At 39.7% G+C, this 17,978-nt stretch overlaps 1 protein-coding gene across 12 annotated transcripts in view; it reads right to left on the reverse strand.

Annotated features, from left to right (window-relative positions):
* Window positions 1-17,978, reverse strand: part of RIC1 (RIC1 homolog, RAB6A GEF complex partner 1) — a 143,984-nt gene that overhangs the window by 27,280 nt on the left and 98,726 nt on the right. For 6 of the 12 annotated variants that reach the window (XM_059656722.1, XM_059656724.1, XM_059656720.1 and 3 more), the window contains 9 exons: window positions 16,548-16,664; window positions 15,356-16,084; window positions 13,356-13,514; window positions 13,134-13,270; window positions 11,268-11,575; window positions 10,252-10,443; window positions 6,439-6,616; window positions 6,091-6,279; window positions 2,136-4,220 (listed from right to left, as the gene is read on the reverse strand). In XM_059656722.1, the coding sequence (XP_059512705.1) occupies window positions 3,932-4,220; window positions 6,091-6,279; window positions 6,439-6,616; window positions 10,252-10,443; window positions 11,268-11,575; window positions 13,134-13,270; window positions 13,356-13,514; window positions 15,356-16,084; window positions 16,548-16,664 (2,298 nt within the window). In that variant the 3' untranslated portion in view covers window positions 2,136-3,931. Of the gene's footprint in view, window positions 1-2,135; window positions 4,221-6,090; window positions 6,280-6,438; window positions 6,617-10,251; window positions 10,444-11,267; window positions 11,576-13,133; window positions 13,271-13,355; window positions 13,515-15,355; window positions 16,085-16,547; window positions 16,665-17,978 lie in introns of those variants that run through there. The other 6 variants (XR_009447598.1, XR_009447599.1, XM_059656723.1 and 3 more) reach the window with 6 other exon arrangements.

Raw genomic sequence — 17,978 nt, forward strand, 5'->3', positions numbered from 1 at the left:
AGGAATTAAAGACATGTCCTAAGACCGACAAACTTATTAAGATGGCAATATTCTCCAAATGATCTATAGATTGAGTTCATATCATATCCCAGCTGCTTCTTGTGTGCACACACATAACTTGACAAGCTGATCCTGCAAGGGACCCAGAACAGCCAAAACATTCTTGAGAAAAACTTAGGACTCACACTTTCAAAACTTCCTACAAAGTAGCAACAGTAATCAAGACAGTGTGGTACTAGCAGAAACAGACACAGATCAGTGCAATCAGCCAGAAATAGACCCATACACTCACTCACAGTCTACTGAGTTTTGACAATGGGAGAAAAACTTCAGTAAATGGTCTGGGACACTGAATCGTCACATATAAAAGAACAAAGTTAGACCCCCTCAGGACATAAATAAAATGAACTCAAATAGATCAAAGACTAACATGTGGAAACTAAAAATCATGAAACCCTTAGAAGAAAACATTGGCATTAGTACCTGCTGTTGCTAACTGAAAGAGAGGATTTTCACTTTTTTGAAAAAAGCTGTTACCGTACTAACGTAGGTCTTTCAAAAAAGCCGAGTGCCACAGCACAAACTTTCAAAAAGCAGGAACACGCTACTCTTGGATAGTGGGGGAATGAAACCTGTATCTGATAACCATCTAGTATCCAAAAGATAGAAAAACTCTTGCAAACCAACGATAGAAAGATAAATGACCCAAATATGAAGTGAGCAAAGGATGTGAACTTTTTTATCCAAAGATACACAAATGGCTAATAATCATGAAAAGACAGTCATAAGGGAGATGCAAATCTATAATGAGATACCACCACTTATTATATTAACGCAGATGGCTATAACCAAAAATACAACAAGTGTAGACTGGAGCCCTCCTCCACTGCTAATGGGAATTAAAAAAAAAAAAAAAAAATAGCCCAGGCACTCTGGGAATATGGTTAGACATTTCCTCAAAGAATTAACTCACATCACATGACTCAGCATTTCCACTCCTAGACAGAACTGAAAACATGTCCACACATGAATGTTCATAGTAGCATTATTCATGATAGTCAAAACGTGGAAACCACCCAATTCCTTAAATAACTAGATAAACAAATATAGTATGTCTATAAAATGGAGTATTATCCAGCCTTGAAAAGGAATGAAGCATTGATACAAAGATGAACATCATGCTCAGTGAAAGAAGCCAGACAGAAAAAAGCCACATATAACATTATTCCATTTATATGAAATGTCCAGAATAGGCAAATCCGTAGACACAGCAGATTTAGGAATATAGGACAACAGGAAAAAGTAATCAAATTGTTAATCTCACCTATTAGAGATGATGCCTGGTGTCCTCTACACTTTTGTATATAAAGTTTTGCTTGGTGGAAATCATATGGTATGCATGATTTTGTATCATTTTTCATGGTAGTTTAAAACATTTTCCATGCCATCAACATGAATCATTTGTTCCAATCTTGCATTGTCAAGTATCTAGGATGCCACCAACTCTTGAGGCTCCTATCCTAAAAAATTCTGCATATAAATAAATATTAAGTCTGCTGAATTTCTAAGTTATTTCATAAGAAAAATTCTAAGAGGTGGAATTATATGATCAAAAGAATATTTATGTGGCTTTTAATACATATACTTTTTGCTGTTACCCTGAGATGGTGAGCAAACAAAAGTTAATGTAATGGTTTTATGGCCCTTTACCAAGTACACATTACAGAAGTAGCAGCAACTTTAATTCAAGCAAAGGTTGACTTTATATCCCCAAATGACTTCTTGTTTTGGTATTAGCAAATAATTTAAACCTCGAATAGTTATACTGAATATTTAAATTCACTGGTTAAAAATATGGCTTAAACAGTTGATACCTGAACCAAACAAGGCAAAAAAAGATTGAGTTTTTAAATATTAAATTGTATTAACAAATTATCAGATAAATTTCCTATAAATTTTTTTTTTTTTTTTTTTTTGCCTTGGGGCCACCCATTCCTATTAGTTGAAAAACAAGTATTTTCTAGAGGACTCATTTATGGCATTAACCCTAGGAATATAGCTCTTATTGACGCCTGCTTGGGACAGTGCAAGATGAACCCAGCAGCTCATTAGGATATTTGAAAAAATGACAGCTGTTTAAATGGTAAATCATTTTTATTGATGGAATATTCACACCAAGCACAAAAGTAATGCTAGGTCTTCTCCTAGTGGACTAGGGCAGAAGAAATTTCAGTTTAGTTTCTTGCTGAGCTCATGATGTACTCACCTGGGAAACAGTTCTATCTTAAGATTCAGGGAAAGGTGGTTTAAAACAAAGGCTTAAATAAAAGTAGCACCAGAAGGACCAGGTCAGGTACCAATAATCACATATTCCACCCATTCAGGAGTTTCTGTATGTGAAATTATTGCACTTGTAAAAAGTAAATGATAGTAAATTACCAAACCCAATAATTTAAAACAGTTTGATGAATTCTGAACTAAGCAATTTCAAAATAGTCTTGAGTTTCCCATCAAAGGAAACTTGGCTAGGACAACTAAATCTAGCCACTTACTTTTAAAAACAAGGATAGAGGACCAAGTTTTATTTCTAAACTCTAATTGCACTAAGAGGAGAGAGGCTGTTTTACATAGTGGTATGAATTTGGTCCACATGAAATACATTGTTGTTATAAAAATAAACAAGTTTGTTTTTGTAAAAAATAACATTGCATTCCTTTGTTCAAATTGCACAATACAAACAAGCTATCTAAATTAATACTGTTATAAGGTAATTAGAAGTACATACACAGGGTATGTGTTTAATCTGAAGCAATTAAGGAGTATGCAGTTTTCATAATGTATGAAAACTAAAATTAAGTCATATCTAGAAATACATAAAATATTTTAAAAATTACAATGAAGAATGCATTCTTTACATACTAATTTTTAGTTAGCCGTGATAATACAGGATTCAGTATATTTACATAAAACTCCATTTTTACTCAATTTACAAAAGCAATAAATAAGAAACTACATTAATTTGCACAAAACCTGTTTCATTTCATGATTGGTGTGACCATTTCTGTTATTTTATGACCAAGCCAATACAATAAACATGTCTTCCTCTATGAAGACTGCTCATATTTGGAAAGAAGAGCAAGCCCTCTCTTTATTCCAAGAGTGACTATAAATGGCCATGCAGAATCCAGCATAAAACCTTACAAATTATAATAATACAAGCCCTAAAAATATGAACAGTGCCTTTGAGTATATTTATACAAGAGTATTCACAAAAAGATAAAATTCTTGATACAAAATAGTTTAGTGGTATCTAACACATAATTAGACAAGAACCCCTCCGACCTCCGGTTCAGCAGGAATGCAGCTGGCACACTGCCTCACAGGTATAGCGCTCCCATCATTCAGGACTGGCATGTGCTGTGCCAGGGCAGACATCTGCTCAGGAGGCCCAGTCAGAGTCCAGTGCTCTCAATCTAGGGCATTCCAGGTAGCTCAGGTACCTGACAAGCTACAGCAAGCACATGAGCATTTATTTTTAAAAAAGCAGTCTGGACACACGCTGAACCAGAAAACGTAAGAAGCTATATGTAGTGAAAAAGCAAGCTCATCTGGGGCAAAACAATCCCTATGGTTTAAGAGCTACCAATCTTAAGAATAAAACCAAAATATTCTCATGTACATCTGTACAGTATTCTTTATTACTTTCCACCAAAGCTTTAAATTTTTTTTTTTAAATGAAAGATGATTTATTCTGATATATTTTTCTGGAGTCAAGGAGATTTCTTAGAGAAGAGTTAGTTAAAATTTAATACCTTACCAGAGTCTCTGAGCTGAGCTCCCTGGTTAAATCATCCAATGAGGTCACAGTGTCCTCAGTTGCACGCACGCTGCTGCTAATTAATACTGCCGTGGTGACGGCACCTCACCGTTGTTAGGACACACAACAGTCGTAAGTCCCATCCTGAAAAGTTTCCTCCTCCTCTGCGCGGGTTGTGTTCTCCTCTTTCCCGCTGACCATACCGCTACCTCCGACCTCGCCCTGGGGGATGCTTCCATGGCCTGAGGAGCCCCTGCTCTCCTCTGCCCGAGGACTAGTCTGTTCAGGAGTCTTACCCACAGTTACTGGCTGGAAAGCTTCAGGATGGACCTGCTCTTCTGTTATCTCACTGAGCTTCTGTAGTTGTGGCTTAATGATGTTCAAAAATGGCTTATATCCAGGACTAAGTAAAGGAAAGAGGAAATTAGTTCACCTGCCATATTCAAAAGGCTCCACAGAGTGTTATATATATACTAGAGGCCCAGTGCACAAAATTTGTGCATGGGTAGGATCTCTAGGCCTGGCCCATGATTAGGATCGATCAGGGCATTCCGCTGTTGGCCAGGGCCTTCCTTCATTCTGTGCCGCCCCCCAGTGGTCAGCGCATGTTATAGCGAGTGATCGAATTCCTGGTGGAACTCCTGAGGGAACACTTTGCATATTAGCCTTTTGTATATGCAAATATACTTTTTCTATTGATTTCAGAAAGGGAGAGATAGAAACATAATGATGAGAAAGAATCATTGATTGGCTGCCTCCTACATGCCCCCAACTGGGGATTGCGCTCGCATCCCGGGAATGTGCCCTGACAGGGAATCGAACCATGACCTCCTGGTTCATAGGTTGATGCTCCACCACTGAGCTACACTGTCCGGGCATTACAGTGTTATGGAAAAATTCGTACTAAACACAGATACAGTAAGGTCAGTGACTGATTATGAGGGGAGAGGAGGCAGCACAGGGAGGTAGGAAGGGAAGGTTTCTTAGGTGCCCTGGCCAGCATAGCATTAGCATGAGTCTTAAATTTCGGCACACTAGGAGCAAATTATCTAATATTACAATTAAAAATCATATTCCACAGTGTAAGGACCAACAGGATTTCATACCTGAAAAAGAACTTGCAGAGAACCTGAATGAATTTTCCAATTAAGGAAAAGTAGATCCAAGTAAGGCAAGCCCCCAAATCCACACATAATTGGTGAGTAAGGGCTAGAACCCCAGATGCCTAACTTCTATCCACTTTTTTTTTTTTTAAACTAAAGTGTCCTTTATTGTATATGTCCTAATAGAGTTTTATTAGCATCCACTACTATCTTTTAAAAAAATATGTTCTTATTGATTTGTAGAGAGAGGAAGGGAGAGGGACAGGGAGATAGAAACATTGATGAGAGAGAAACATAGATCAGCTGCCTTCTGCATGCCCCCTCCTGGGGATCCAGCCCGCAACCCAGGCATGTGCCCTGATCTGGAATCAAACTGGTGACCTCTTTGTTCATGGGTTGATGCCCAACCACTGAGCCACACTGGCCGGGCCATCCACTACTCTTAATTTGGTTTGCTAGTAACTGCCATGGAATTTGGTAAATTCATACAGACTAAGCTTTTATTTTTTCAAGTAGAAATTTTTAGATTATTTTATTCCACAGAACCACAAACCCTAAGTTCCAGTCTTAATGCATAAGCCAGTCAGAAAAAGATAAATATCACATGATCTCACTCATTTGTGGAATATAATGAACAATATAAACTGATGAACAAAAACAGATCCAGAGACAGAGAAGCATTGATCAGACGGTCAAACCTCAGAGGGAAGGTAGGGGAGGGTGGGGGTAAGGGGGAGAGGTCAACCAAAGGACTTGTATGCATGCATATGAGCCTAACCAATGGACACAGACACCAGGGGAATGAGGGCATCAGTGGGGGTGGGTGGGTGGGGGGAGCAATGGGGGGATAAGGACACATATGTAATATCTTAATCAATAATGAAAAAGAAAAAGAAAAACAAAAAAACATCATTTGTGCTGCATCAATTTTAAGTCAGTGATATGCATTCCATTTTAAAACGACCAGCCATCTCACTGGACATCACTCATCTAAATGTTTGGTACAGAACAGTAACTAAAGAACACAGCATTAAAATGAACATATTAAAGCATTTTTATATTGACCAACCTAAAATCTCTAAATAAGTAAACCAGAGCTAAGCCTTAATGGGAAAGGACAGGGTTCACCAATGAACAGCAGAGAAACAAGCTGACAGAACCAGCACTTACCAGTCTGCAGAGGCCCATCGGTCCACCGCATGCAGCCCTGTCTTTATGTTCTGTAACATCTCTCCATCTACCTCTGTCGTCTGTATAATCACCAAAATCTGGTTGATTATTGAGGATTCTCTAAGAATCAAGCCTATGACAATGCACCAGTCCAGACATCCTGCCTCCATGAAGATGTGTAGCAAATACCTGTACAGAAACAGAAACAGAGTAACTGGGAAGGAAATATGGAGCTAAGAAGAATCTAGATGTCAGAGGGGCAATCTACCAGGAAAGTAGCCCCTGCACCTTATTTGCCCAAATATCCCAAGTAGGGATTCTGTACTTTCAGAAGGCCGAGAAACTCACCGCAGCTGGACCTGGGATTTGTGAGGCCCTTTACTGGCCAACTCCATGGAGATGTGCTCTAGCTCTGACTGCGTTAAACTGAGTGTGGAGAAGCTTTCATCCACCACTGTCCAGTCCCCATCCACCATGGAGCTGCTTTCAGTCAAGTCTGTGGCTGAACCAATACTGCATTCATCACCTGATGAAGAAGTGCCAACAGTTATAAACTAACTTCATATGGAAAATGTTTTAACTTTAGTTTTAAATATTGGCTGTTTCTTAGATGTTGATTTCTCTTGAAGAGTTTGAAACTAAAACATAAATCCATTGCTAAAATTCCCAAGCTAGATTAACAGTAGGTATTTTCAATTTATTTTTCTTTTTTTTATTTTTTAAATATATATTTTATTGATTTTTTACAGAGAGGAAGGGAGAGGGATAGAGAGTTAGAAACATCGATGAGAGAGAAACATCGATCAGCTGCCTCCTGCACACTCCCTACGGGGGATGTGCCTGCAACCAAGATACATGCCTTTGACCGGAATCAAACCTGGGACCCTTAGAGTCCGCAGACCGACACTCTATCCACTGAGCCAAACCAGTCAGGGCAAACAGTAGGTATTTTTTAAAAAGCCATTAGAGTTTGGCCAGTGTGGCTCAGTGGTTGAACACTGACCTATGAACCACGAGATCATGGTTCGATTCCTGACCAGGGCACATGCCTGAGTTGTCGGCTCAATCCCCATTGAGGGGTGTGCAGGAGACAACCAATGATTCTCTCTCATCATTGATGTTTCTATCTCACTCCCTCTCCCTCCCTCTGAAATCAATAAAAACGTGTAATTTTAAAAAGCCAGTAGAGAGGTAACCAGGCATTATGTGCCTTCACATGGAAAAACATGCTACTACCTATTAAAAAAAAAAGCTATAATCTGATCAAGTCTTTATTTTTATTTTTTTTTAAAATATATTTTATTGACTTTCTACAGAGAAGAAGGGAGAGGGACAGAGAGTTAGAAACATCAATGAGAGAGATCAATCAGGCGCCTCCCGCACACCCCCCACTGGGGATGTGCCCACAATCTAGGTACATGCCCTTGACCGGAATCGAACCCGGGACCCTTGAGCCCGCAGGCCGACGCTCTATCCGCTGAGCCAAACCGGTTCGGCTGATCAAGTCTTTAGATTCAATTACCAATTGGCAAGAAAAACAGAGGAAACAAACTAAATCATCAAGATGTAATCACCAAAATCCACATTAAGGAAAAATCCATGAAGCAGGTTTCTTCAATGAATAAGTAGAAAGAAAAAAAAAAAAAAGCTGGGGAGGGGAATAATCACTAAAAAGAGAATTAAAAACATAACAATCACAATGTATCAACCTTATTTAGACCTTGAGTCAAGCCATAAAAGACAATTATGAATTAGAAATAATTGGACTCTGAAAGCTTACTGGATATTTGATGGGTTAAAATTTTAGAAGGATGATATGGTATTATGGCTAATTTTTAAAGTGTCCTTTTAGATATAAATACTGAAATATTCACAAAATACATGTTTTGGACTTGGTTAAAAAAATACCAAAAGTGGATGAAACAAATTTGGTCATGAGTTGGTAATTGAAGCTGGGTGATGGATACGTGGATCCATTATCTCAACCTTCATGTCTGAAATGATCTCTAAAAAGTTTCTTAAAAAAAAAAAAAGCAATGGGCCCTGGCCAGTTAGAGTGTCCGGGTTTGATTCAGGTCAAGAGCATGTACCTCATTTGCAGGCTCCTCCCTGGTCCAGGGAGCATACGCAGGAGGCAACCAATCGATGTATTTCTCTCACATGGATGTTTCTCTCTGTCTTTTCCTCTCTCCCCCACTCCCCCCCCCCCCAAAAAAAAAATCAATGGAAAAATATCCTTGGTCGAGGATTAAGAAAAAAGAGCAATGGTACCACCTCATGTCCATTATGATGGCTAATATTAAAAAAACAAACAGCAAATAAGTGTGGGCAAGGATGTGGAGAAACCTCAACACCCTTGTCAACATTGGTGGGAATGTAAAATGGTATAGCTGCTATGGAAATATGATGGTTCCTCAAAAAAAAAAATTAAAAACAGAATTATCATATGATCTGGAAATCCCACTTTTGGATATATACCCCAAAGAATTGAAAACAGTGTCAAAAAGATATATACTTTCATGTTCACTACCACATTATTCATAATAATCAAACGTGGAAGCAACCCAACTATACATCAGTAGATGGATGAACAACATGTGGTATATACATACAATGAGATATTACTCTACCTAATAAAGGAAGTTCTCATGCATGCTACAACAGGGATGAACTTTGAGAATGTTATGCTGAGTGAAATAAGCCAATTACAAAAAGACAAATACTGCATGATTCCACTTACATGAGGTACCTAAGGTAGTGAAATTCATAGAGATAGAAAATAGAATGGCCCTGACCGGTTTGGCTCAGTGGATAGAGCGTCGGCCTGCGGACTCTGGGGTCCCAGGTTCGATTCCAGTCAAGGGCATGTACCCTGGTTGCAGGCACATCCCCAGTAGGGAGTGTGCAGGAGGCAGCTGATTGATGTTTCTCTCTCATCGATGTTTCTAACTCTCTATCCCTCTCCCTTCCTCTCTGTAAAAAATCAATAAAATATATATTAAAAAAAGAAAAGAAAAGAGAATGGTATTTGCCAGCAGTTGGGGAGTGAGGAATGGGAAGTTGTTATGAATAGGTATAGGGTTTTAGTTTGTAAAATGAAAGAGTTCTGGATACTGGTAGAACAATGTGAATGGGAACTGTAAACACTACTGAACTGTATACTTAAAAATGGTTAAGAAGGTAAATTTTTTATGTATTCTACCACACTTGAAAAAAAATAATGGCATCTATAAGCCTACCCACATAGCAGAAGCTCAGCTTATAGTGATGACAGATGAATACCTGGCCATTAAGAAAACTGCAGAAAATCAGATTAGTTACTACTAGTTGCTCCTAATTATATAAACCTAAGCAACATAAATCACTTTAAAAATTCCTCAAATTTTATCTTACCCATTTCTTTCTTTAATTTTTCCCTTTATTGATTTTTAGAGAGAAAGCGAGAGGGAGAGATAGGAGCACCATTGGTGAGAATCACTGATTGGCTGCCTCCTGCATGCCCCCTACTGGGAATTGAGCCCACAACTTGGGCATGTGTCTAGATAGGGAATCAAACTGGTGACCACTTAGTTTCTAGGTTGACGCTCAATCGCTGAGCCACACCGGCCAGGGCTTACCCATTACTTTAAGAGCAGAGGTTGGCATACATATTTTGGTAAAGGGCAAGAATAGTAAATATTTTAGGGTTTAAAGTCTAAGAGGCAAAGTTAAGGATATTATGTAGGAAGTTAAAAGAAAAAAAGAAAATGTCCACATTTTAAAATAAACGAAATAAGAAAGATAAGTGAGTACAATTTTTTATGATACAGGTATACTTATGAGAAAAATGGAATTCTTATATGGGGATAGATAACATTCTGCTTACATGAGATTCAAAGTCAGTGTTTCTGTACATTAAAATCTACTGCAAAAGTTCAATTATTAGTGCTGATTTGTAATAAGATTCTGCCTATTTCATTTTACCTAAAATAAACATGGTGGCCTATAGCCAAGGCCAACTGGCCTTGTTCTAGTGACCCTCACCTGCCTGGCAGATGCTAATGGGTAATCCTCAAGGAAGCATCTTCAGAGAAGAATGAAACTCTCTCTCTGAAGTGCTGCAGCACCTCAACTCCCTCCCAAAGGAACTGAAGAAGAGCTAGGCCTTAAAGTGACACTCACCTTTGTTAGATAAAGGTGACAGGAAGGCGTCTTGCATTTGTGGTCCCTGGGATGAGGCTGTGTCTATCTCATGGTGGGTAGGGCCAATGTTGCTGAGCCAGCTCTGACTTCGCTGGACATTAGAGAGGCCAGCATCTATCTCAAGGTTTATGAAACGGTCAGCTGATTGAGATTTTAACAGCTGCTCTCCCACTGCAAGGCAGGTCCAAAAACAAAAAAATGGAAATTCAACAAGCACACACTGCCATTTCCAATTCAGTCCTTTCAGCTTCTCTTTCCACACTCGCTCAATATTAGAAGTTAAAAGCCAATTACTGTCCTGCACTGCATCCCCCACCCATAAACCAGGGCTATGGGGCTGTAACAAAATGGACTGACTATATAATGCCACCCAAGAGTCATCTAACATCATCATATCTTACTAGAACTAGGCAAAATTTTACTCTGTTCATCTTTGATGTGATTTTCCTTGGTTCTAAGATGACATGAAGTTTCCAAATGCCATAATTAAAGGCTTTTGTTTCAATTTTCTTAAGTGACAATTAGAACAGTCTTCCTTAAAAAGACCTGAACTAAAAAACTTTATCTCTTAACTTTTCTTTCACCAAAGTGCAGTTTCACTTTGCCCTCTCCTAGTTTAGAAGATGGGCTCTCAAAGATGCATTTTTACCATTTCTCTGGAATGAGCTGTCAGGTAAGGAACAATTTAGCTTATTTTGATTAACCAATTCCAAAACTCCTTCCCATAGTAAGTGTGGTAGTTCTATATTCAGTCAGTTCTCAACTTGATAATATGAGATAACAATGGCTATATTTATACATCGGACTTCGAGGTCACAGTCTCTGAGACATAGGCTCTACTTTATTCACATCCTTGATCAAAATGGTGGATGATCTGACTGATGTACGAAAACTTGGCTTTTATGTCTTCCTGAGTTTGGAATGAAAAGACTTCTTTGAATATCAACTAACTGCAAAACGTCTAAGTTCCTGGAGTTAAATACACTCGCCTGTACCTTGACACAAGCTTGCACTACCTGTTCGGAGTTTGCCGTTCTTGAAAGGAGAACTGAGAGAAGAGGCTGGGATGATGGGAAGTGGCCACAGGAAATCTTTGTGGAGTCTCTTCAGGGCTATCACAAAGTTGTCCACCCGGGCAGCTCGGGTACGCTCCTTGCAGAGCCAACTAATGAGTTCAAAGCCCAACTGGGCTGCAAAGCAACCCAGGTCCTTGAGCCGAACTTCTTCTAAGAGACGCCGAGCGTGTCTCCAGAGCATCATGTCAATATACATGTTCTCTGCACAGTCGCTGTCTTTACTCCATCTGTACGTGGGAACACAAGGAAGCTACAGAAAAACCTTTACTGGAAGGCTTCACATACTTTTACGTAGTAGCACTGAGTGTGCTGATAGGGAGGTGAGAGATCCAAGATCTAATTCTGATTGAAGAGGAGGATAAAGTATTAGGTCTTCTCCTCCCTGTGATACCACAACCCGCTGAACAATGCCTGGAACTCAGCAGGCTTTTACAACGTAATTGTAGAATGAATACATGGAATAGGAGAAAACAGGAGGCAAAGCCAAACGAGGCAAGAGGAAAGAAAGGGAGGACATAAATGCTATATTTAATTTAAAGACCAAGGAAAAGAGGGGAGGAAATCAGATCATAGAAACTAATGAGAAGAAAGGTGAAATGCAGTCTCATAATGTGAGTTATGTAGACAACTTAAAAAATACAAATAAAAAAATAATTAAAAAAATTAACTTCACTAAATCCAGTCTATCTCCCCTTCCCCGTGGGCGCTGGTGTGCCCACCCAGTCTGTAACAGTATGTGGTGCTTCCGTGAGAGGCAGCACTGGAGCAGGCGGCCTGGACTCAAGTCCAGCTCTGCACTCACTAGTTGTGTGAACATAACCAAGTTTATGTTCTGGACTCTGTTTCTTCACCTGAATCGTGTGGGTAACAACAGTACCTACCCTTATGTACCCTTAACCGTTGTTGAGAGGATTAAAGACCTACAATGTAAATGCCAGAACCATGCTTGCTTAGCACATAGTGAGCACTGAGTCTGCGTTCGTATTTAAACTCAGGGTATGGCTGAGAAGCTTCTGTTTGCCTGACAGTTGTTTTTAGGTTGCATTTCACGTGTATATAGCCCAAGACTGTGTGTATGTTGCACGTGGGGGTGATATTAATGGCTGAGATAAGAAAAAGCAGTAAACATCACAATAAAAGAAGTTCAGTAAGCTCTGTGTGTCAGGCACTGCACACATACGAACAATATGAAAGGATTAGGGAAGAGAAAAAAATAGGAGCCGAGAACATGCAACACAAGAAGGAATCATGGATCTCACAAACGGGGAAATTCTATTTTATAATGTTCAGTGTGAGTCCGCAGCTGACCTCTCAGAAGCAACAGCCCACCCATGGGGGATGGAGGTTCCCATCTCCAGATGCACTTCCTTGTTGCTCTCCCACTGTTTTAATGACCTCTCCAATCAGAGTCACAGGACAGTCAAGCAAAGGAGGACTGAATTTTATTTATTTTTGTCAAGTAGTACAGTTAGAAAGGAGGATAAAACTGCTGACTGTACGAAGACTTTTGGATTACCTGCAGCTTTATTATCTTCCTTTTTATCCTATAATCAAGTAATTTAAAGGTAATTACATTCAGAACAGGTATATCGAGACCTCTAATACAAGTGGCAGAAAACTGTAGAAGTGAACTTTGGAGGAAGAAGGAAGGGAAGTTTTTTGAGAATTGCAAAAGGAAGTGCAAGTAGATCAAGCAGTTGTTTTCATGAGATCTGACTTTACAAATGCCCTGAAATGCAATGTCACTCAACGCCCTAAAAGCATAATGGCTTTTCATCCTTTTACCTTTTTCCCGAAGGCCCAGATGGCATACTTAGTGTTTTCTGTAAGCTGAATTTACTAGCAGGTACGTTGTCAGCTGACTGGGACAAACTGATGCTGCGATTCCTGAAGAACTCAAATCCTCCGCTTGAACTGGGTTCCTGCGAGAGCACGCAACGTGCAGTGCGGTTAGAGGGGATGCCACACGGGTATATGCCCAGAGAAGCTGCCAAATTTGCAACTAACCTGAGCTGTAGGTGTGGATGGAGGTGTCTCAGATTCTCCAGAGCCAATGGCTTTAAGAAATCGAATCATGTGCCGACATAAGTCCCACTTGCCTTGCTCTAGGGCTGTGTTGAACAGAAGGGTGGCATGTTGCCTGCTTACTGCTGGGACTTCCATATTCTACAAAAACAACCAAGGAAGACAAGCATTCCTTTTATGCTGCAAATAATTTGGGAAAAGATGAGCAACTCTTTATCTCCATGGTTCCCTAAACCCAGATGAGAGATGCAGCTGCAACGCTGCAGTCCCAGTTTAACAGCGAAATTAAAGGAGCACTAGAGGTATCAGACAAGAGCTGAGGTGCATACTGTGCTGCGTAACATAAACTGTGAATATTAAACTCCCACTACATGCCAGAGCGTTATATAAACCTCACACACTCTCTTTCATTTCTCCTAGTGAACCGGCAATATGGGTACGTCATTCCTATTTTACAGATGAGAAAACTGAGTTAAGTAACTTGTTGAAGCAAGAATAAAAATCCAGATTTGCCAGACTCCCAAAAAGCCCAGGTCTGTTCTCCTGGGACAGCTTTCTGAGGATGGGACTTAAAAATCGTTGCTTTGGGCAGTAGTATGTAGTACTGTTACACAAACAGCATCCTAAATAATTCTTTCACAAGTTTATTTATTTGTTATCCTCACCCAAGGACATGTTTATTGATTTTAGAGAAAGAGGAAGGGAAAGAGAGAGCAAGAAAAACATCGATTTGAGAGACATGGATCAGTTGCCTCCTGTACTCGCCCTGACTGGAGATAGAACCTGCAACCTAAGTAAGTATGTGCCTTGACCAGGAGTCAAACCTGCAAACTTTTGGTGTGTGGGACACCACTAGAAACCAACTAACCCACATGGCCAGGGCTCTTCCGCAAATTTAACCTTACTGCCTGCTCTGCCCTTCATGGAATGGTGACTGATAGATAAGTTTAACTGTAATTAATCCACAGCAACTTAGGGATTCTGATAGAACAGAAGTTTCCAATTCCATTGCTTCAGAGATCACTGAAAGTCTAAGGAGTGACCTAAAAAACAACACCTGCATTAATTTGTTTCTAATTTTATGATTCTGTGGCTCTTTCTTTAATCAAGGAATCAGAATTTCATGGCCGTCCAGCCTCTGCTGGAGTATCTCTGGTTTCAATCAGTTGTCACTGTAGACAGGAAATCTGCTTCAGGCAGTTTGAAACCAGGTTTATGGTTAGCTTCTTATATCAGCAACAGAACTTTGCAGTCACTGAAACTTTAGTGCAGCCTGTCAAATCCACATCAGACACACAGGAACAACAAACTATCAAGCAGCCTTGTCAAATATATAATGAAGCAAATTTTCAAGAGTCTCAAAGGACACATTATTTTGAGAAGAACTGCAATGAGAGTCATTACTGCGGCAAGCCTGAGTCCTCTTAACTCACTGTGGGGAGCCTCAGATAAGGTGCTCTGCTATGACCCAGCTCTAACCAGAATCCCTGCATCAAGTCCACACTACAAGGAAACACCTATTATGTATGCTGGGGCGGCTCAAACCCAATAATATTCATGTTATATGTACTATAATACATATGATACTTCTTCAGTATTACTCAAAATAGTATTATAAACTCATCAGTCTGTTTTAGGCCTAATTATGGACAAACAGGATTTTTAAAACTCTGCAATGTTACTATCAAGCAATGAATACATAAGTAAGTGGAACAACACATTGATGTTTCACTCTCTGTCTCCCTTCTCTCTCTGAAAATAAATAAAATTAAAAAACCTGCAATGTTCCTTTTTAATATTCAAAGAAATTTTCTGTTATTTGATAAAAATAAGTTCTTCAAAAGCAAAGATATAAAATGAATAGAAAACAGGACTGAATTAATTCCTTAAACACAATCACAGTGTCAAAACAGGACATTTCTTTTTCCCCCAGAAGTTTAAGATCATTAATTCTTGTACCTTTATAAGAAGAGAGCTGTTACCTGTAAGATAATAAGGTAAGAGGCAGCTGTGTCCAAATCCTGAGCCATCAAACATTCCTCAAACAAGTCCTTGGGGTTTCCGACAGCTGCAAAAAGGTAGTTCCACAGGGCATACTCGGTCTTCCTGGCACAATGCACAACGGTCTGCAGGAAGAGGGGGAACTCGGTGATAAACTTTGCCACCGTGGGAAGCAGAGGGTCGGGAATGGGCTCCCGTGAGGTAGCTTCCTCTTCCAGCACTTCGTGGAGCATGAGCTCCAGCACGTGAGGGAAGTAGGGTAACGCGGAGCAGGACTGGGCCAGGAGCAAGGCCTGCTCCCCGAGGTTCCTGACCAGCAGCTGACGTAGGATGTGGTGGAGGTAGATCTGCGAGGTTCTCTCCACGACACAGAAGGGGAAGAGCACCTCCAGCTGCTCCCTAGCACTGCTTCGAGTGTACAGAGAGTCGTAGAGCACAGTGTCATTGACAGCACCGAGGACTAACGCATCTTCAAACAGAACCGCCAGCGGGTAAATGTTGATGTGGAAAGGCAGCATGATCCGCTGGGACAAGAAGGAATGGGGCTTGCGATGGTCCCTCGGGAAGAGAGGGAGCCAAACTTTCATCCCTGCCCCTCCACAGCTCAGCCAGAGGGCCTCCAGGAGGTGCCGCTTTTGTTTATTTGCTCGACACGTAGTCCATACATTTTCAACAGACTGAGCTAGTACAACAGGAGCACAGAATGGCAGCTGGAAAAGGAGACAAGAATCAGTTTTTTTTCCTATTAAATCTGTAGGTTAAGTTCCTAGGCACTAATTTCCCAAGACTTTCAAAATGTGAGTGCAACTTTTTAGGAAAATTACGGTAACTTATTTAGAATTAGAGTTAATAATAGTCCCCTGGCCTTTCAGAGTATGTGTATTTAAATCTAAAAACCAAAACCTATGAACTTCACCAGTTTATACTATTTTCCCATTAGAATTTGGAAATAATGCCTTAGCAATAACATCTGGAGTATGGAACATTTTATTATTATTTCGGGACCTTATCCTTCACCCTTCACAAATTGTTTTATTCCCTGAGGCTTACGACTATTTTCACGTACTTTCTCAGTGTCCAAATCACAAGACAATACTCTCCTCTTAAATTATTTTATTCCCTCATCCTGATGCCATACATTCTTAACGTTCTAGACGATGTGTATTCACTTACCAGTTTCCTCTGGTTCGGGTTACTGTCCTTCTCCCGGATCTGCGGGCCTGACCGGTCTCTCTGCATCATGATGAGCTGCCCTGCAAGATTCAGCATAATGCTCTCTGCATCACGAGCCTGAAGAAAAAGAAATTGAATCCATACTAAATTTTAGGTATGTTTTCAGCATTTTCTCCCCAATCCCTAAGGTTTACAGTTTAAACGACCAACAATATTTATTGAGTGTGTACCCTGTGTAGCTATTCTGTTAGGCTCTGTGGGTATGTACAAGGAGATTTGACTAGGCTAGGAAATGCTTAACACAATGTAATTAATGAACATGCAAATCAATATAAAATTGAGGGCTGAGCTGAATTATCTTGGAAAAATTGAGACCTTCAGAAGTTCATGAAAATGAGAGTTCAATTCAGTGATCTAGGTGGCATAGCTAGAGAAAGCTTGAAGGATGAGGAAGACATACATGGGTAGGTGGGAAAGGTTTGGTACTCTAATTGAAGAACAAATGTAAATTACATGGATAGGCTGGAACAATTCTTTTGGGAAAGTGAGAACAATCTGTCTAGATTAGGGGTATTATGAGAAAAACAGTGGGTGGTAACAAACCTTCAGTTGTAAAAAGGAAGAGTAATTTGACTAAAAAAACCCCCACAAAACGAAAGCTTACTGATATCCTACACATAAAGGGTAGAAAAAGAGGACTGAAGCAAATTCTTTTTTCTTCAGTTGGACCCATGCATTCAACATTTTCTAATGATAATATTACAATATGTAAGAACAGGTGACCACAACAGCATTTTCAGGCAATTTTAATGAACTCTTCAGAAACCTATAACCCAAAAGAAGGGACAACCTGTATCCTTTAAACCTTAAATCTAAAGGAACCCTACACACCATCTCTTACCTCCCCAAATCCCTGAAAGATTATTCTCATTGGGGTTTCAGAGATAAAAGCTCCCTCTCATGAGGGAGGCATTTGACTGTTGACTTGTTCTCACTGCTAGCTTTTTAAAAATCTTTAATATTAATGAAGCCATGCTTTGCTGTAGCAATCTTGGTCTTCCCTCTGTGAAAGATGTATTCCATCTATTTCCTATTATACAGTTTGAACTCAATCTGTTCTTTACCAAGTTAGGTATCTCCTCGTTGTGAAATGCCCTCCTGAAGCAGGGCACCCAGCACTACTCATGCTGATTGCCTATTGTATCTGAGGTATCAGGAGTCCTTTTTTTTTCCTAATATGAAAATGGCAAACATAATTAAAAGTATGGAGAATAGTATAATGAACCCCATATTCCAATCATCCTAATCCACAATTATCAAGAGTTTGTTGTATTTGTTCTATTGATCCCTATTTTAAAATTTATTTTGCCGAAGTATTTTAAAGATAGCATGGCATTTTATTCCTATACACTTAATCTGCATCTCTAAAAT

Source organism: Myotis daubentonii, chromosome 11 (assembly GCF_963259705.1).
Source record: "Myotis daubentonii chromosome 11, mMyoDau2.1, whole genome shotgun sequence".
NCBI lineage: Eukaryota > Metazoa > Chordata > Mammalia > Chiroptera > Vespertilionidae > Myotis > Myotis daubentonii.